The 22,085-nt window shown below is 38.5% G+C and overlaps 1 protein-coding gene across 3 annotated transcripts in view; it reads left to right on the forward strand.

Annotated features, from left to right (window-relative positions):
* The window catches only part of LOC133658044 (interleukin-1 receptor accessory protein-like 1), a 496,379-nt gene extending 474,740 nt beyond the window's left edge, over nt 1-21,639 (forward strand). Inside the window, exons 10-12 of one of the 3 annotated variants that reach the window (XM_062059657.1) lie at nt 6,272-6,442; nt 12,720-12,764; nt 18,773-21,638. In XM_062059657.1, coding sequence (XP_061915641.1) covers nt 6,272-6,442; nt 12,720-12,764; nt 18,773-19,500 — 944 coding nt within the window. In that variant the 3' untranslated portion in view covers nt 19,501-21,638. Of the gene's footprint in view, nt 1-6,271; nt 6,443-12,719; nt 12,765-18,772 lie in introns of all 3 variants that reach the window. The other 2 variants (XM_062059665.1, XM_062059673.1) reach the window with 2 other exon arrangements.
* The last annotated feature ends 446 nt before the right edge of the window (nt 21,640-22,085 follow it).

Here is a 22,085-nt window from a genome sequence, read left to right on the forward strand (position 1 = left end):
GCCTTGGCTCAAGAAAGGTTGAAAAACACGGATGTAGACCACAAGGAAGTGTTTTACATTTAGAAAAAAATAATAATAATATGACTCCTTTAAAGGCCTACTGAAATGATTTTTTTAAATTTAAACGCGAATAGCAGATCCATTCTATGTGTCATACTTGATCATTTCGCGATATTGCCATATTTTTGCTGAAAGGATTTAGTAGAGAAAATCGACAATAAAGTTCGCAACTTTTGCTCGCTGATAAAAAAAAACCTTGCCCCTACAGGAAGTAGCGTGACGTCACAAGCGGTAGTGCTGCTCACAATTCCCTGTTGTTTACAACGGAGCGAGAGATATTCGGAGCGAGAAAGTGACGATTACCCCATTAATTTGAGCGAGGATGAAAGATTTGTGGATGAGGAACGTTAGAGTGACGGACTAGAATGCAGTTCAAGAGATATCTTTTTTCGCTCTGACCGTAACTAAGGTACAAGCTGGCTCATTGGAATCCACACTCTCTCCTTTTTCTATTGTGGATCACGGATTTGTATTTTAAACCACCTCGGATACTATATCCTCTTGAAAATGAGAGTCGAGAAGGCGAAATGGACATTCACAGTGACTTTTATCTCCACGACAATACATCGACAAAGCTCTTTAGGATGAGCTAACATGATAGCATCTGTCCCAAATGCAGATAGAAACAAAATAAATAAATCCCTGACTGGAAGGATAGACAGAAGATCAACAATACTACTATCAGGAGACACCGAACCAAACACTGGACATGTAAATACACGGTTAATGTGTATTCGACGCCTGTCGAAGCCTAGCAATGCTGTTGCTAACGACGCTAACTTAACAACGGGACCTCGTCAGAGCTATGATAAAAACATTAGCGCTCCACCTACGCCAGCCAGCCCTCTTCTGCTCATCAACACCCGTGCTCACCCGCGTTCCAGCGATCGACGATGCCGTCGGCGGCCCGTAGACGTAGGAAGTCAAGGTGAGTTCGCCGCTAGCGGGTCTGCTATCCAACAAAGTCCTCCTTGTTGTGTTGCTACAGCCAGCCGCATACACCGATCCCGCCTACAACGTTCTTCTTTGCAGCCTCCATTGTTCAGTAAACAAATTGCAAAAGATTCACCAACACAGATGTCCAGAATACTGTGGAATTTTGTCGAAGAAAACAGAGCTCTGTGTATCGTGTCCAAAAGGGTCCAAACACTTCCGTCATCCTCCAAAGGCGTTTTGAACCGGAAGTTCCCCGGGAAATTTAAAATTGCACTTTATAAGTTAACCCGGCCGTATTGGCATGTGTTGCAATGTTAAGATTTCATCATTGATATAAAAACTATCAGACTGCGTGGTCGGTAGTAGTGGGTTTCAGTAGGCCTTTAATGCTCCTTATAATGTGGTGTGCATTTTCTATGAACATAGCCCTGAACAGACCATTAGCTCATCAGCAGTGCGCCTAATTATCCGGCGTGCCCTATCGTCCGAAAAAAAAAGTGTATATATAAATTGTCAGACAAAAATAGGGCCGTTCCGATCTGGGTTTGATGCTGCTGATACCAATCAGCTATGAGTGAGATCGACTGATACCGATCACATGTAAATACTTTAACCTATTTATGATTAAATGCTATTGACAGTGTAACAATATCAACTCAACATTTAAACTACTTCCTTATTATCATTTATTACATACAATTGTTTGTACAAAACAAAGCCAATGGTCGTAATAACTAAACAAAAGTAAAAACTACTATCTGCTAAACCTTTAAATCACTTATTTTTTTACCTTCAAAGTCTTCTTGTGTCTAGGGATGTATTCCCTAAATTTGTAAGCATTAATAATAATAATAATAATAATATAATAATAATCATCATCTACTTCACATGTCTCCAAAAACATGCACCTGGGGAGAGGTTGATTGGCAACATTAAAATTGGCTCTAGTGTGTGAATGTGAGTGTGAATGTTGTCTGTCTGATGAGGTGGCGACTTGTCCAGGGTGTACCCCGCCTTCCGCCCAAATGCAGGCACCCCCCGTGACCCCAAAAGGGACAAGCAATAGAAAATGGATGGATGGATGGATGTAAGCATTAACAAAAATGTCAAAAATGAGATTTTGTGAAAGTAAAAATACCGATCTGATCACTCTAGTTTCGATCATATATTGATACTACCATTGGTATCGGCACTAACGACATGTATCATTTCTTCCTGGTCCGATTTGATCTACTCTACACCTGCAATATTACAAAAACAGTGTTTGAAGAACTTTATGCTCTCACTCACCAGTTTAACAGCAACCGTTTTTAAATGATTTGTTTTTCCGCCTGGCACAAGTGTTTGACTTGCCTCCATTCAATTACCTTATTTTTGGGCATTAAAAGTGCAGGGGACATGTCGTCTCTGTCCCGCCCCCCAATTACATCCATGCAAAGCAGCATGAGATAAGAGTGATGTTGTTTAAATGTATAATCTCCATAGTTTGGAGTGTTCTTCTGAATTATTGTTCAACCCGCTCTGCCCAGCCAATCGCCTGGCACTGGTCTGTTGTTTTGTTGTCTTTCCGGCTGCAATGAACGAGCATCAAACATGTGTGCAAAACAAAATGTAATTGGCGCGTTACGGCGGCAACCAGCTGTCCTTGATGTGATATGAATTTGGACAAAAATCCGAAAACAAGAACCCCTCAGCTCATTGGTAGTGCAGCCCGTGTGCGGTCAGAGTTAAGTGTGTGTAGTGTCCATTAAACTTAATGGAGCCTGGAGACATGGCACATATTACGCCTCCGCCTCCGCCTCAGCTGGCACTCGCCGCTGTGAGTTCAGGAGTTCACTCCATAACCGTGGGCTGTCCGTGTGCGTGTTTAAACAGCATCACCCCCAAAACCAACCCCTTCTGCAGTCTTGCACTCATGTGTCCACTACATGGCTCCTGAGCATGGCTAGCTGTTATGTAGCAGACATTTGAGATGAACATTCTCCTTTCTTAACCTGTGAATCAATGGCACTGTGGTGTAGTGGTGCATAGAGCAGATGGTATGTGTTTGATTCCCAACCAGTTCCCCCATGCCAACCTAATGGATCCCAATGGGCTCCAAGCCAAGTCAAACAGGCAGGAAGGCTATAGCTACTTTACAACACACAAGTTCAGGGAAAACGCGTACCGGCGTCCAAAACAAACATAAACCGCTAATACCAGAAGAATGCAACTCATTAAATCAGTAACTCCTATAATATTGTTTTTTAAAAAAAGTTGAATAAATACAGAACATTTACCATTTCACTCCACTGAATTTCTTCTGGGCATGGTGCTCATGTGTGTGTATAGTCCTCTGACTCTGGCTTACTCCCAGCTATGAATACTTGGATGGCTTGTCAACACGGCCACCATCTTGAGCAAGGGTTTTGTCAGACCCATCAAACTGCCGTGCATCGGACTGGCACCAACATTTTAGTCATGGCTGGACCTCTGTCACAGGCGACTAATGCAGTAAATAGACACATATTAGCCCTGCTCAAGATGGCGTCGATGCATCGTTCCAATGGACAGCAGTGTCTACCTATTCTATGGGGATTACTCCCGAGTAGCATGCTAACTTCTGGTGCCATAGTACTCCCGTTGTGTTTGCCCCGTATTGCTATTTTCATGTCAGGTCATCGCCCATCAACTTAGTATCGGCCTCTAAACACTAGTGTTGTCCCGATACCAATATTTTGGTACCGGTACCCAAAACATTTTCGATACTTTTCTGTACTTTTCTAAATAAAGGGGACCACAAAAAATGGCATTATTGGCTTTATTTTAACAAAAAATCTTAGGGTACATTAAACATATGTTTCTTATTGCAAGTTTGTCCTTAAATAAAATAGTGAACATACAAAACAACTTGTCTTGTATTAGTAAGTAAACAAACAAAGGCTCTTAATTTAGCTGCTGACATATGTAGTAACATATTGTGTCATTTATCATTCTATTATTTCGTCAACATTATCAAGGACAAGTGGTAGAAACTGAATTATTAATCTACTTGTTCATTTACTGTTAATATCTGCTTACTTTCTCTTTTAACATGTTTTATCTACACTTCTGTTAAAATGTAAAAATCACTTATTCTTCTGTTGTTTGATACTTTACATTAGTTTTGGATGATACCACAAATTTAGGTATCGATGCGATACCAAGTAGTTACAGGATCATACATTGGTCATATTCAAAGTCCTCATGTATCTAGGGACATATTTCCTGAGTTTCTAAACATAATATACATTAAAAAAAAAACGAAAGTTGTTGCGATGCCAAAAAATATCGACGTAATCATAGTAGTATCGACTAGATACGAACCTGTACCTGATATCATTACAGTGGATGTCAGGTGTAGATCCACCAATGGCGTTTGTTTACATTTTGACGCCGGTGAGCTACGGTGTGTAGTGAAACATGTTTAGCTATTCCTCGTCCTGCACGGATGATACTTGTAAGAAACGTACTTTATTTGTCGCCATGGAGACCAGGATTAGTGATTTAGAAGTAGCTAAAACACTGCCGACGGCGGATGGACGTTAGCTGCTAGCTAGCTAGCCATGTTTTAAAGCACCTCTTCCTGAGGGTGTTTCAGTGTTATAACTTCAGCTTTATCTTTAGTTTTTAAGCCAAAATGCGTCCGTTCTCCCTTTTCTGTCTACACACTGTGTCTGCTTGTAAGTACTCTGTGATTGTGTGCCGCCGAACATGCTCCTCTGCTCGTAAAACCAGCAATGTCACGATGTGACTTTGACGCGGGCGTGAGACCGGTACTTTTCAAAGACGGTATCATACCGAAAATTATTAATTAGTATTGCGGTACTATACTAATACCGGTATAACCTAGTTCCTGTTTGTTTTCAAATATGGGTCTCTTTGGCTTTTACGTGCATCTTGTCAGGATAGACGTGTCCAGGGGTTTTCGTGACGATACATGAAACTGGTGGGAGGAGCTAATTTTTAAGCAGGCGTTAGAGCAGGGGTCACCAACGCGGTGCCCGCGGGCACCAGGTAGCCCGTAAGGACCAGATGAGTAGCCCGCCGGCCTGTTCTAAAAATAGCTCAAATAGCAGCACTTACCAGTGAGCTGCCTCTATTTTTTAAATTGTATTTATTTACTAGCAAGCTGCCCGACATTTTTAATTCTAAGAGAGACAAAACTCAAATAGAATTGGAAAATCCAAGAAAATATTTTAAAGACTTGGTCTTCACTTGTTTAAATAAATTCATTAATTTTTTTACTTTGCTTCTTATAACTTTCATAAAGACAATTTTAGAGAAAAAATACCTTAAAAATGATTTTAGGATTTTTAAACACATATACCTTTTTACCTTTTAAATTCCTTCCTCTTCTTTCCTGACAATTTAAATCAATGTTCAAGTACATTTATTTTTTTTATTGTAAAGAATAATAAATACATTTTAATTTAATTCTTCATTTTAGCTTCTGTTTTTTTGACGAAGAATATTTGTGAAATATTTCTTCAAACCTATTATGATTAAAATTCAAAAAATTTATTCTGGCAAATCTAGAAAATCTGTAGAATCAAATTTAAATCTCATTTCAAGGTCTTTTGAATTTTTTTTTAAAATTTTGTTCTGGAAGAAATAATGATTTGTCTTTGTCATAAATATAGCTTGGTCCAATTTGTTCTATATTCTAACCAAGTGCAGATTGGATTTTAACCTATTTAAAACATGTCATCAAAATTCTAAAATTAATCTTAATCAGGAAAAATTACTAATGATGTTCCATAAATTATTTTTTTAATTTTTTCAAAAAGATTCGAATTAGCTAGTTTTTCTCTTCTTTTTTCAGTTGAATTTTGAATTTTAAAGAGTCGAAATTGAAGATAAACTATGTTTCAAAATGTAATTGTCATTTTTTTTTTCGTGTTTTCTCCTCTTTTAAACCGTTCAATTAAGTGTAAATATCATTAATTATTAATAATAACATCGAGTTAAAGGTAAATTGAGCAAATTGGCTATTTCTGGCAATTTATTTAAGTGTGTATCTAACTGGTAGCCCTTCGCATTAATCAGTACCCAAGAAGTAGCTCTTGGTTTCAAAAAGGTTGGTGACCCCTGCGTTAGAGAGACAATTAAAAAAATGTTGTGTTTGTAACGGCCAAAATGTGACAATTTTCAGCCACCATAGTAAAGTTTTGCTTTCCAGGAACGGTGCTCGTTATCGACTATAACTACAACACTGGTCAAAGTGATTTTAAAGTTGCATATCCTCTGTCCGTAGATAACAAAGACTACGACGCCTACCTTTCCTACACAAAAGTGGACCCCGACCAGTGGAGTCAGGAGACCCGCGAGGAGGAACGCTTTGCTCTGGAGATCCTGCCTGACGTGCTGGAGAAGCATTATGGGTATAAACTCTTCATTCCAGACAGGGACTTGATCCCCACAGGAAGTAAGCTCTCTCTCTCGCGCCAGGTTCATTGTGTCCCGTGTTGTGTGGTCGCTGTCTGCACCGCGGTGCTGTGCTGTGTCGTGTCTCACTCCCGTGTCCTGGCAACCGCAGACCTGCTAAATCTTTTGTCAGTGGATGGGGGCCGTGGAGGGTTGGGAGAACAGCCAAAAATCAGCTTTTTTTTAGTTGAAAGAAAGTATTTTGAAAAGACTAAAAAAAAAAAGTAGGATTTATTTTATTTCGAGTGGAACCTCTGTGGTTGAACACAATGTTTAGTTCATTTAATGGTATCTTGGTTTTTGTTGATAATCTGTTCCAAAACGTTTGACCAAACAGAACTGTATGGAATCAGAATAATTTTTTCGCTGTAAAAAATGATGTATTTTCCAGGCCATAGAGCACACTGGGATTTAAGCCACACCCACAACATTTTAAAAGAAAAAATGTTTTCCATATATACGTTGCAAAATGAGTTATTTACACAGAAAGAGTCTGTGAATGTTTCTTTACATGCCTTAATTATTTCCAAACGGTGCCTGTAACACGGCAGTAAAACGGCTGATCAAACAAAACAGAAGTCAATATGGGCCCACTAGCTGTGGAAGTTATCTCTACAATCAGCTAAACAGACTCAATAATTCCACGGTGATGTCTTGGTGAATTTACTGAGGAATTTGTGAAACTGAAACAATACAAAAGGAATGCCGTTTTAAGTTAATAATACTAACAGAGACACTCGTAAACATGTTAGCATATTAGCTCATCAATACATTACAATGGCACGTAAAAATGTGCATGAAAACACTCCTACAGACATCATACATGGGTCCGTATAAACAGTATTAGTTATATTGTAAAAGTGAAGTGAATTATATTTATATCGCACTTTTTTTTGTGACTCAAAACGCTTTTACATAGTGCAACCCAATATCTAAGTTACATTTAAACCAGTGTGGGTGGCACTGGGAGCAAGTGGGTAAAGTGTCTTGCCCAAGGACACAACAACAGTGACTAGGATGGCGGAAACGGGGATTGAACCTGGAACCCTCAAGTTGCTGGCACCGAGCTATACAGCCCTTACAAATGTTGCTCGGAGTGCTGAATTAAGAATCCATACGAGTAGAAACGTTATGGAGGGCTAGAAGACTGACAGCACGCCGATTGGGGAAAAAAAGAATGGAATGGGTGGAAGGACACTGCAGCACCTGCAGTGAGCGAATTTGTCCAAAAGATGGCGCCATACTTTCTAAGTGTTTTTGCTTGGGTTTTTTTAATAAAATGATTTTTCTTATTGCCGTTAGCGTATAAAAATCCTTAAATTAGCCGCTTCGTCTCATAAGCCACAGGGTTCAAAGTTGAGGGAAAAAATAGCGGCTTAAAGTCCAGAATCTACGGCAATGTAAATGCCATTAATCCATTAGACACCCACACATATTACGAAAAACACATTTTACAGACAATAATTATAGTTTTACATGCAGAAAACAGTGTTAAATAAATATAACTGATGATTGAAATGGATAAATAAACTTTAATATCACTTTTTTACCTTTATTGAAGATTGGCAAAGATAGCGATGAGCTGAGAGAAGAGTGGAGGGGAAAGTTACATACAATTTTTTTTTTTTAATTCAATTGTGTTTCTCACCTTCTTTATCAAAGTGCTGACACCTGCAACATATTCTGTAGTCGTATTCAATTCTGTTTGGTCACTTGATTCTGCAGATTGAAACACGGCTAGTTTGTTAAGCACAATGTTTGGTTATACAGTAACCACGACGCAATACGAACATCTAACTTTTGGTCAACAAAATTCCCTCAGAACCCCAAAAAATTAGGTGTACAAAAACCATGACACCGCTGTATTTAAATTAGGACTGATCAAGATCTAAATTTGATATTGGTCCGATATCAGAAAAAAAAGAAATATATCATCTGAAATAAGCTCCGATACAAGCAGTTCTGCAGCGTGTTCAGACATCTAAATGTTCTCCAATAAACACAAGTCAAGTCATTTACAAAAAGGTAAACATGGTAGGCTATACGCTACTAGGAGCTAGCAGCTACACAACAGTTAAGTACACAAGAGCACACCAGCTAGACAGACGTAATAAGTAGGGCTGCCAAACGATTAAAATATTTTTATCGCGATTAATCGCATTCTTCATAGTTCACTCAAAATTAATCGCAATATCGCAGAAAGATATAATTTTTTGTCATTAATAAGTGTACCCTAGATAGATCATTTATACATTTTTAATACCATGACTGGACAATGAATTGCTTTATTAAAATGTTTTTAAATATTATGCTCTTTGAAACCGCTCAGCACAAAAAGCATATAAACACATTTTTTAAGAGAATTTAAAAAAAATACCTGCAGTGCGTTGGTGTCTTGCCAGAGTTTGCATTTTGTAGGAATACAAAATTTGAATTCCTGCTTTAGGAGCACTTGCATTTTGGAGAGGAGCTACGCTTTCATGCTCAGATAGCAGTTTCACGCATTAATAACACAACATGTGGATTGTTACGATCATGCTTTTATTGTCAAAGATGTTAGGTGATATTTTTCTACATTGAGATCGGTAGGTTGGAGTTCAAATCCCAGCCGAGTCATACCAAAGACTATAAAAATGGGACCCATTACCTCCCTGCTTGGCACTCAGCATCAAGGGTTGGAATTGGGGGTTAAATCACCAAAAATGATTCCCGGGCGCGGCGCCGCTGCTGCCCACTGCTCCCCAAGGGGAGGGGTCAAATGCAGAGGACAAATTTCACCACACCTAGTGTGTGTGTGACAATCATTGGTACTTTAACTTTAACTTTAATTAAATATTCTGTACTTTACATGTTGTACAAGTTAATGGCATTGATATCTCTGCATGACAGTGTTTTAAACCTTCTCTACCTACTTATTAATCAAATGTAATATTCAGCCTCTTAAACATTCTGCAATTGCGGACTATCAATTACAGGTTATAAAAGAATATACCATAGCGATGGTAGTATTGTGTAGTGAACTGTAATTACCCGATGTGGCCTGCAGAGGGCGGTGTCAGGCATGCCTGCAGTAATAAATATTGTGTCAGTGGTAGCAAAGAAGAACACAAGATTGTTCAAGGACAGTCTTCCTCCTTCATATCGCCGTTGCCGTCACAATACACTTATTTTCAATCTGCCAGGAAACATTTATTTAGGTAGAAATATCACAGGATAACACATTAGCATGATCGTATTGTAAGACGATGTTTTGTTGGTTAGACTGTGTAGAGCAGGGGTGTCAAACTCATTTTAGTTTAGGGGCCACGTAGAGCAAAATCTACTCCCAAGTGGGCCAAACTGATAAAATCATGGCATGATAACCTAAAAATAACAACAACTTCAGATTGTTTTCTTTGTTTAAAAATATTCTGAAAATGTACAAATCATAATGTTGTTGTTTTTTTTACACTTACATGTTGCGGTTAATAGTATTCTATCTTCGTTGGTCATTATTTATACGTTCTGAATAAATGATGTGATCATGTTCATCGGTCAAATAGGTGGAATTGAGTCTGGCAAAGTTTTAAAAGCCTCTAATTGGTGTTATTTTTAATCTATCAAGATAAAGAAAATAACATCAAAATCAAATTACAGGATGTTATTTATGTAGTTTACTCATTTTCCTCAACTGTTGAACTAACATCATGTGGTTTATTCTGTACATACACTATGTAGCATCATCTACAAATATACAAATAATTGCTATAGTGACATCCAGTGGACATGTTTAGAACAGCAGTTTCTTTCATTCAAAATTTCAGCTCATTTTTATACTTAGCAAACTCATCCCCCGGGCCGGGTAAACCGTGTTCGTGGGCCTGATCCGGCCCGCGGGCCGTATGTTTGACACCCCTGGTGTAGAGTTATTGTGAAGCCGCCAGCTTGACGGTGTGATTGGTATGAGAAATGACTTTGAGATGAAAGAAACTGCTGTTCTAAACATGTCCACTGGATGTCACTATAGCAATTATTCTCTACCCTATTTAGTTTCTGCTGAGCTATAACTACTAAAGTAGTTTGAGTAACAATCTACATGTTATGTTTTCAATGCACTTAACTGTAAAGTAAACACGGACGTGAAGTTTCTCCTCATGCGCCATCAGAGTTGGCTTTGAATCTGAGATTTCCATCAGGTCCCCCTCTCTTTGTGCAGTTTTGAGAGCTATTTTGTGCTCAACAGTAACTGGACGCCATTACACATTTCCCCAAACTACGGAACGGGCCATGGGTCAAAAACGTTAATCGTGCATTTAAAATAAATGATCGTTGTTAAAGGAACTTGTAGTTCCATCCCGAGTAATAAGTATTCTCAATTGAACAATATTGCAGTTTAAAACAACATTTGTTAATATAAGCAAGTATCAAGTAATGATAGTTGCATATTACTTACAAGTACAAAGTCAGACGTGTATTAGAAAGTTTCCAGTAAGAAACGTGTCCGAATCATTTAGCTTACTGCTTCATGAGCTTACTTTAACTGAACCAAAAAAAACATTACCACTCCACATCAACTCAAAGACAGCATAAGTCCATTCCAGGGGCCGTACTTATCAAGCTTCTTAGAATTACTCCTAAGAAGTCTGCTAAGAGTTGACTTAAGAGTAAATAAATTCTTCGCTGAAAGCTGCACTTAAAAGTTAGTTATCAAGCGTCTTACTCACACTTTCAGCGAAGTGTAGGACTGAATCTTAAGTGTCACACTCAGAGCTGAATTACGACATTACTATGTGCCGTAAACGGAATTTTAGGTGACGTCATTTCTGTGTCCATAGAAACGACCAATCACGGAAGGGAATCCCTTGTCTAAGAATAAAGAAATATCTTGGAAATATTTAAGTGGACAATGGGAGTGTATATTTTGACAATAAACTACAAAATAATACAAAACAAACTAGTCCCCGCCGGCACTCACGCTACCGCTCCCTCTCTTCTGTCGCCCACACACTCACTGACGTCACTCACCTCACGGCCACACACATACGCTACTGTCATAACATTTTCTTTCCAATTCATTAATTAGGCAACTAATTTGAAACTGGTGTGGGTGGCTCTATATATACTAGCCCACTGCAGACACATGCAGAAATCAACAAGGAATCGAAAAGTATTAAATCTGTGACAAAAATAATATCCGCTCTGTCTAAACGATACCGTTTGATCAGCTGCTCGTCATCAAACAAAGATGAACGTTCGCGCACGTCTCTCTCGCCTCAGTGCCATCCCCTGCTGGCAACTCCTAACCACTTAAGACACCTCTGAAGGTCTCTTAAATATCGTGGAGAGTAGGAGTGATTCTTAGACTTAAGAACGTTGATAAAAAGCTTTTATTCTTAAGTTTGAGAGTAGGACTAAATTTCGCAAATTCTCAGGACTTAAGTGTAAAATGGCACTCTAAGAAGCTTGATAAGTACGGCCCCAGATGGTTAATAGTAAATAGGTTAGTGGGGGTTTTTTTACCTACTATTGTTCTATGTTTGAGTAATTTCACTTGATCAAGCATTTTCTTACATCCCTTATTACAAAAGTACGTATGCTTCATGGTAATAAATTCAACAATGCACTTTCAACTTCTAGACAAAAAACTTCGACAGTATACAATTTTCCCAAGTGATAGTAAGTTAAAGCTTCAGAGGTTCCACAGTAATAAGTTAATTTAGCGTAGCAACAACTCTCCGTTCCTGTCCATGGTCCCGATCCAGTACTCACTCGCTGCATGCTGCACAATCTACCAGCTCTTTGTGCATGTGCATGTGAGGACACTCACGCCCCCCAAAAGTCACCCACTACTACCACTCTCACCCCCATATCTGCTGATGATTTGGATGACATCATCATTAGCACCCATGTGTATACTGGCACCCACCAGTGGCCCCACCCACAACACCCGTGCTACCAATGCCTGCTTGCGCCGTGGTTCCAATGTCAGAGTGGGACAGTATTTATGTCTCCAATGTGAGGGGAGCCTAATATGAGGAAAATGGCATATAAACGCAAGGAGGTGCATGACAGCATTAGAGGAAATGAATGTTTGGATGAATAACAAGTACGCCACGTTACTTTCACCATGTCGGCGCATTCCTCTGCTTTTGTATGCCGCACGTCTCATATTAAACTGGAACAAGCTGGTCGACGCTGTCCCGCCAGAAATCAGTCCCCGACATTGACAGTTGTTTGTTTGTGTTGACTGAACTTCTTCTGGTCACCCTTTCAATGTTGAATATTTATGTTGTACTTAGGTTTCACCAGTGATCATTTCCAGGATGACACCAGACTACTTAGAGGTACTTCTTTCACGCCTAGTTTCTAAAGCTTGTCACAGGGAGATCATGCCGTGGAAGGATGATGGCTGCACCTGCAATATTTAAAACTGTTTTGATCAGTGGTTGTTTGTATCCCCTCGTGGCCTGTAACACTTCAATTCAAATCAAAGTTTTAAACCAGCGGTGTCCAAACTACGTCTTAAGGACCTATTGCGGCTAGTGGGCATCTTTAATTTGTCCGCAGGGTGTTTTCCATCCATCCATTTTCTACCGCTTGTCCCTTTTGGGGTCGCGGGGGTGCTTTCCATTTAATTTTAAACATCTGACAATCTGATTGCTGCTTATCTTCCACCATCCTCTGGACAATGTGAGTAAATCAGGTCAATAACCATGGCATGCGTTGGAAGTCACCACAACACATTTACTTTAGGGCTGCAACTAACGATTAATTTGATAATCGATTAATCTGTCGATTATTACTTCGATTAATTGATTAGTAATCGGATAAAAGAGACAAACTACATTTCTATCCTTTCCAGCATTTTATTTTTAAAAAAACAGCATACTGGCACCATACTTATTTTGATTATTGTTTCTCAGCTGTTTGTAAATGTTGCAGTTTATGAATAAAGATTTTTTTTATTTTTTTTTTTAATATATATATATATATATATATATATATATATATATATATATATATATATATATATATATATATATATATATATATATATATATATATATATATATGTTATGCGCATGCGCAGAGGCTTTTTTAAAAAATAAATATATATATATATATATATATATATATATATATATATATATATATATATATTTTATTTTTTTTTTTAAAAAGCCTCTGCGCATGCGCATAACATAGATCCAACGAATATATATATATATATATATATATATATATATATATATATATATATATATATATATATATATATATATATATATATATATATATATATATATATATATATATATATATATATATATATATATATATATATATTTTTTTTTTTTTTTAAAAAGCCTCTGCGCATGCGCATAACATAGATCCAACGAATCGATGACTGGCTTTGGGAAGGTTGTTTGGATTGGGTCATGTAAGTAAATTGGGGCTGCAACAACTAATCGATTAAAATCGATTATAAAAATAGTTGCCGATTAATTTAGTCATCGATTCGTTGGATCTATGTTATGCGCATGCGCAGAGGCTTTTTAAAAAAAATAAATATATATATATATATATATATATATATATATATATATATATATATATATATATATATATATATATATATATATATATATATATATATATTATATTATTATAATTTACTTACATGACCCAATCCAAACAACCTTCCCTAGTCATGGCGCAAAAAAAATGCAGCCAACACACATGGTCACACATAACACTGAACTTTGTGGATATTGTAAAAAGAAATGTCCAAGCACCATAAAAAAATTCAAAATTACACCCATTTAAATCCATTAAAATGCAAGATGGGAAAATGCAGACAACTCTCTCCACACTTATCCATGCTTGGCACATTTTAACTGCTTTATATTTTTGATTGATGATAAAATGGCCCTGTGATGAGGTGGCGACTTGTCCAGGGTGTGCCCCGCCTACCGCCCAAGTGCAGCTGGGATAGGCTCCAGCACCCCCCACAACCCCGAGAGGGACAAGCGGTAGAAAATTGGATGGATAAAACTTTTAGGATGTTGTTACTCTTAATATCCAATCGATTAGCATTAGCGATTTTACATGGCGATTTCATCACCTCCAAAGTTGGCAATCAACTACAAGTAAGATTCACATTACAATCAAACAGTGTGTAATAAGTACAATATTTAAACAATGTAAACGATCAACAAAAGACAAGACTGGCACATTCAGCTAAATGGTGATAGCTACTGCCTGGCGATTGCTCTAAGACTGAACGATGAGCATTCCCTAAAATGTCAGAAAATAAATGTATTTTTGTGTATTAACTAAAATATGCGCTAGAATGTGTTCAACTTTTGTTTAGAAATCGGCGACTTTCGCGATTTTCTTCTAATTGATTGTGGTAGCGTCACAGTGTTGAAGCTGAGCGTCCATTGACTTCAATGGGGGAGCGTAGAGTGGGGTTGTTCCACTGCAGCCAAACTCAACAGTCATCGGATAAACGCTCGGCTTTGTTCTGCCCGTGATACGTCGAGCGTCTCCGGAAGTCTATGGAACGTAGGCTTGGCCTCGGTTGACCTGGACGCTCAGCTTCCGCATGATCTGTCTGAGGCTGAATCCCTTTTGATTGACAAGAAAATGAGTGAATCAGCGGTCTTAAAATACAAACCACTGCCAGAGCATTATTCAAGTTCTATTCTGTTGTTCCGAGTTAATATGGAGATTTTTACAATCCTATAATATCTTTTATCAGTTATTGGAGACTGTACTTATTTTTAGAGAGTAGCTGAAAATGAGCTTCCCCTACTTGAAAGACCAGCAGCCGCCACTGCTTCCTGGCTACAGCAACACGCAGTAGTCCATACATTACTGCCATTAACACCTTGGAATTGCAACTGCACGCAAAGTCGACGATGTAATACTTGCAAATGAGACTCAGAAGTGTACAGTTATCATTATCAACTCCCTGTTAAATGTTGAGTAAAAACAATAGATTTTATTAGTAAATAATTAGCATTTATTAAAGAGGAACTGCACTTTTTGGAGGACATTTTGCCTTTCATTCACAATCTTTATGTAAGACAAGAACACGTATGTTTTTCTTTGTTTATGCATTCTAACTCATAAATAAATAAACACTGGAGTCTATTCCATCTATAAAGCGCTCTATAAAAGATCCAAAATCCTTCAACGTTTTACGGTGTACACATGCTGCAAGTATATATGAAATGTACTAACAGGCACAGTCATAAAAAATTTTAATATTTACCTATTTTGCTCATTTTAGGCATACAGCGGCATTTATTTCACAGAACAACAAACACTACAGCAGGGGTCACCAACCTTTTTGAAACCAAGAGCTACTTCTTGGGTACTGATTAATGCGAAGGGCTACCAGTTTGATACACACTTAAATAAATTGCCAGAAATAGCCAATTTGCTCAATTTACCTTTAACTCTATGTTATTATTAATAATTAATGATATTTACACTTAATTGAACGGTTTAAAAGAGGAGAATCTTTTTGAAAAAATGTAAAAAATAATTTATGGAACATCATTAGTAATTTTTCCTGATTAAGATTAATTTTAGAATTTTGATGACATGTTTTAAATAGGTTAAAATCCAATCTGCACTTTGTTAGAATATATAGCAAATTGGACCAAGCTATATTTCTAACAAAGACAAATCATTATTTCTTCTATATTTTCCAGAACAAAAATTTTAAAAAAAATTCAAAAGATTTTTAAATAAGATTTAAATTTGATTCTACAGATTTTGTAGATTTGCCAGAATAATTTTTTTGAATTTTAATCATAACAAGTTTGAAGAAATATTTCACAAATATTCTTCGTCGAAAAAACAGAAGCTAAAATGAAGAATCAAATTAAAATGTATTTATTATTCTTTACAATAAAAAAAATAAATTTACTTGAACATTGATTTAAATTGTCAGGAAAGAAGAGGAAGGAATTTAAAGGGTAAAAAGGTATATGTGTTTAAAAATCCTAAAATCCTTTTTAACGTTGTATTTTTTCTCTAAAATTGTCTTTCTGAAAGTTATAAGAAGCAAAGTAAAAAAAAATAATGAATTTATTTAAACAAGTGAAGACCAAGTCTTTAAAATATTTTCTTGGATTTTCAAATTCTATTTGAGTTTTGTCTCTCTTAGAATTAAAAATGTCGGGCAAAGCGAGACCAGCTTGCTAGTAAATAAATACAATTTAAAAAATAGAGGCGGCTCACTGGTAAGTGCTGCTATTTGAGCTATTTTTAGAACAGTCCAGCGGGCTACTCATCTGGTCCTTACGGGCTACCTGGTGCCCGCGGGCACCGCGTTGGTGACCCCTGCACTACAGCATCATGTAGCAGTTTTGCTTAGTACTTAACAAGATGTATGAACTTCGTACATAATATCATTTACTGTACAATATCTGCTGGGATGTTCATATCTTCCCGTTTAGATGAAGAATTAATCATAGCCCTCGCGAAAGATTTTTTTTTTTTTTTAAAGTGCCACAAGCGAGCGTTTTTTTGTGTCCTTATCGCCATCTCCAGGTCTAAGTTGGCTGTCAAAGTTGACTATCTTCTCGGTTTATGGCCACAACCTTCTACTATCCAGGTGAAAGGTGTTATTTATATTCTAGAATTAACTTTCACCAGCTCAGAGGCGATGCAGCAGCTCACCGGCTCAATATGGCAACATAGCAGCATAAGCTAGTTAGCGCTTTGTGATCACGGCGCCGCTAAAAATAGTTTGTCTGCATTAGCGCTTATAATAACAATATTGCTAATACTTGGTTAATATTCAGGTCGTGAGATGTAAATGGAGTATTGTTGGCGGTTTTGGGGTGTTTTTTAGAGGGCTTAAAGGGGTGCTGCACTTTTTATGGAATTTTGCCTATAGTTCACAATCATTATGAGAGACATGACGGATGGATTTTTTTTTTAATGCATTCTAAATATTAAATAAAAGTTGGCTTATTCCGCCCATAAAACCCAATCCAAACACCATTCAAAAACAATACATTTTGTGACTTGAATATTAACCAAGTATTAGTGATATCCTTATTATAAGCGCTAAAACAGACAAACTATTTATAGCAGCGCCTTTGATCACTAGCTTGTGTGCCAATGTTGACATAATTTACTGATCAGCTGCTCCCTCGTTTCCTTGCTCGTCAAACTTCATTCTAGATCATAAACCATACCTAACCAGGCATGGTTAGGGATGTATTCCGACAAGTTGGTACACTTCGACAGCCAATTTAGACCCGGGAATGGCAAGAACGACACTAAAAGATGCTTGGTTCCACCCCCCTTTGTGAGTCATTCTTCATCTAAATGGGTATATATGAACATCCTAGCAGTCGGCATCCTAATGACAGCAGACATTGTACAGTAAGTAATGTTTTATTATGTTTGTTGGCTCTCATGAAGTCTTCAATGTGTAATAATCAGTGATGTTTTTTTGAAAAAGTGAACATTGTGATGCGTTTTTTTAAATGAAAAAAAAGAAAAGGAAATATTAAATGTTATTATAAATGTGCCCTCTACTCCATTACATATATACTTACATCATGTATACATGAACTTAAAGGAGGTGTTTGGATGTTTTTTTTAAGGGCTTTATAGGCGGAATAGAGCGGCTCCTATAAGTTCCATTGTAAGTGGACTTTTGATCGCAACTATTTAACATTTAGAAAGTGTTAAACAAAAATACATCCGTCATCACGTCTTTCATATTGATCGTGAACAATAGGCAGAATTTTTAAAAAAAGTGCTGTTCTCTTTTGAAGGGCAGGATAGTGTATTAGTTGCATTGTTAGCTATCTCATATTTAACGACTTAGAATGCATTAAAAAAAGAAAAACATATTTATTTCTGTCTTACATAAGGATCGTGAATGATAGGCAAAATTCCCCAAAAAATTCCAGTTCCCTTTTAACACACAGAAAATTGGTATAGTTAAGTACTGGTATCGATTCCCAGGTACAGAGGATTAGTACTGTATCGGTTTACATCTGCAAGCAACAACAGAGCCAAGTTTACAAACCCATCAACCGATTATGACCAGAAAAAGCAAACTTTAATGTGCTTAGTATAAATAAGAATCTGATTCACCACATTACTTAGTATAAATATGGCTAAAATGGGATTTATTGTTCTCGTTTTGGGTCCTTTGTATATGATTTTTGGACTCTTTTAGAGCAGAGATCTGCATCGCTTTCTAGCATTTTCTGCATAACTAAAACATCCCAATTGTCCATAAATGTAATTGAATGGCCCTGCTTTCTGCTCTGGTGTACAGAAGAGTGAAGAGTGTGTGTTGTGTCCGTAGCTTACATCGAGGATGTTGCACGCTGCGTGGACCAGAGCAAGCGCCTCATCATTGTGCTGACGCCCAGCTACGTGGTGCGGAGGGGGTGGAGCATCTTTGAGCTGGAGACGCGTCTGCGCAACATGCTGGTGACGGGGGAGATCAAGGTCATCCTCATCGAGTGTGCCGAGTTGCGCGGCATCATGAACTACCAGGAAGTGGAGGCCCTCAAACACACCATCAAAATGCTGACGGTCATCAAGTGGCGCGGGCCGGCCAGCAACAAGCTGGACTCCAAGTTCTGGAAGCAGCTGCTGTACGAGATGCCGTTCAAGCGCACCGAGCCCCTGAGCATCTCCCACGAGCAAGCGCTGGATGTCAGCGAGCAGGGCCCCTTTGGCGAGCTCCAGGCGGTGTCGGCCATCTCCATGGCGGCGGCCACCTCCACCGCCATGGCGACGGCACACCCGGACTTGCGCTCCACTATCCACAACTCGTACCACACCCAGATGAGGCAGAAACACTACTACCGCACTTACGACTACGAGCTGGCACCGGGGGGCACTATGCCGCACCTGTCCTCCGGCAGAACCCAGCACACGTACTGCAACATCCCCATGACGCTCCTGAACGGACAGCGTCCGCAGTCCAAGTCCCCGCGGCAGCAGAGTTTGGAGGAAGGCCACGGCAACAACGCCATGCTGCCGCTGTTGCCCCGGGAGACCAGCATATCTAGCGTCATCTGGTGACCGAGCGCAGCTCTTGTCGTGTCTTATCAAAGCGGAAAAAGGAATAAGAAGCTGCTCCACGCCTGTAAAAAAAAAAAAAAAAAAAAAGATGTAAACATAAGCCAACGCCGGCGAACATGGCTGGGAAAGTGCCGGAATACAGGGTCCTGTACATAGCCTTTGTAATTCTTTGTAGCATTTCTTTTTGTCGATATCGTTTGGGACTTGGGTTTCTGAAGCAGCGTGTTTGCGTGCCAGTGTGTGTGTGTGTGTGCATCAAGGGAGGGGTCGGGTCTCCAGGAGCAACGTCTCCGCTGCTGCGCCCACTGAAAAGGACACAAACTCAGGAGTCACACACGCCCCGACGAGTGGGAGCGACACCCGAGAAACACGGTGCTAGGCTACCATCGCTCTTTCTACGACGATGACATGGACTCGTTGCTTACCTTGACATACGATTCTATCGCAGAAAAAAGCGGACGTATATTATTTTATGAAAAGAGTCTATTTTTGTAACAGAGGGTTATTCGCGGGTGATGTTAGCAGCGGAAGTCTAGTGATGAAATCACGGTATGTCTTACATAGCCAGATGGCCAATACAGTATTGATGTGCAAAAGTCTGAGGACATCTTAAGATTTGTTACCAGGAAGTCACAACTGTTAGCAGTGGTGTTGTTATTTAGCAGGGGTCCATGGAGGACAGCAACTTCTGGGACTCATACGGGAAAAATTCAATCCAATGGAGTCTTCAATAGACCAAATCGGTTTGGATATCACTTTGATACTTTCTGTAAAGCTGCAACGATTTAACCTGACTCTCGCCAGACCCTTTAGTTCGCTGAGGTCCACACAAGGGTCTGGGCTCGAAGGCATTGCAAACTCCTTCAAGATAGCAAAAAATAATGAGCCAATCAGGATCGCCGGACGGGATTTCATAGATGTGACGTAGGGCCGAAACGACTGTTTGATTCAAACAACAATGGTGGCACGCAGCGAGTTGTGTCATTGTGTCGTGTTCTGATATTGATTCTGCTATTGCAACTGTTTTGTCGAATCTATCGAATATTAATTCTTTAAAAGATGATCAGAGAACGGTTTTGAAGGCATTCTTCGGACCGGGTTTGGATTTCCCAGCGTCGCTCTCATCAGCGTCACGGGTTAATTTGGATGTGAGTGGTTCAAGATAACGGACAAGTGGTTTATCCAATCACATGCAATGATTTTTTTTACAAGGTCCCGCCTTCTGAAATACATCTCCTATTTAGAACTCCCAGATCCTTGTGTAGAGCTCAGCGAACTACATGGATCTGGCGAGAGTCAGGTTAGCAACAATTCAACTATGAACAATTTTTCATTTATATTGCCGTATTTTTTGGACTATAGAGCGCTGTGGGGTATAAGCCACACCCACTACATATTAGGGGGAAAATAATATTTTTCCATGTATTAGCCGCACCGGACTACAAGCCACAGATATATACGTCGTGAAATGAGTTAATTACACAGAAACATTTTTCGAAATGTTTATTTATTTACATACCTTAATTGTTTCCAAACAGTGTCTGTAACACAGCAGTAAAACGGCTGATAAAACAAAACAGAAGTCATCGTCATGGACCCAATAGATGCGGGAGCTAACTCTCTAATCAGCTAAACAAACTCAATAACTCCACGGTGATATTTTGGTCAATTTACTGAGGAATTGCAGTAAGTTAACCTTTAATTGCAAATTAAGTATATTAACACAGACACTTGTAAACATTTTAGCATATTCGCTAATGCTAACGACGCTGGCTTGATTGCATTATAATAGCACATACATGCACGAAAACGTTCCTACAGGCCTCACACATGGGACGATTTAGTAATCATGAATTGTTTTAGTTATATAGTAAAACGTTCAAACGTTGCTTGGCGTGATAAATGAAGAATCCTTTGGAGCAGAAACGCTTTGGACGGTTGTACCTCCGGTTCAAAGGACAAAAAAGGAAAACATATTTTCATCCCGCAGCACTTGCAGTGAATACATTCCTCCAGAAGATGGCGCCATAGCATAAGCCATAAGACACTTTTGCAGTGTGAATACAAAACCCAAAACCAGTGAAGTTGGCACGTTGTGTAAATGGTAAATAAAAACAGAATACAATGATTTGCAAATCCTTTTCAACTTATATTCAATTGAATAGACTGCAAAGACAATATACTTAACGTTCAAACTGAGAAACTATTTTTTTTTTTGCAATCATTAACTTAGAATTTAATGACAACAACACATTGCAAAAAAGTTGGCACAGGGGCATTTTTACCACTGTGTTACATGGCCTTTCCTTTTAACAACACTCAGTAAACATTTGGGAACTGAGGAGACACATTTTTGAAGTTTTTCAAGTAGAATTCTTTCCCATTCTTGCTTGATGTACAGCTTAAGTTGTTCAACAGTCTGGGGGTCTCCGTTGTGGTATTTTAGGCTTCATAATGCGCCACACATTTTCAATGGGAGACAGGTCTGGACCTCAGGCAGGCCAATATATGTTGCTCCAAAACCTGTATGTAACTTTCAGCATTAATGGCGCCTTCACAGATGTGTAAGTTACCCATGTCTTGGG

This window comes from Entelurus aequoreus, linkage group LG01 (assembly GCF_033978785.1).
Source record: "Entelurus aequoreus isolate RoL-2023_Sb linkage group LG01, RoL_Eaeq_v1.1, whole genome shotgun sequence".
In the NCBI taxonomy this organism is placed as follows: domain Eukaryota; kingdom Metazoa; phylum Chordata; class Actinopteri; order Syngnathiformes; family Syngnathidae; genus Entelurus; species Entelurus aequoreus.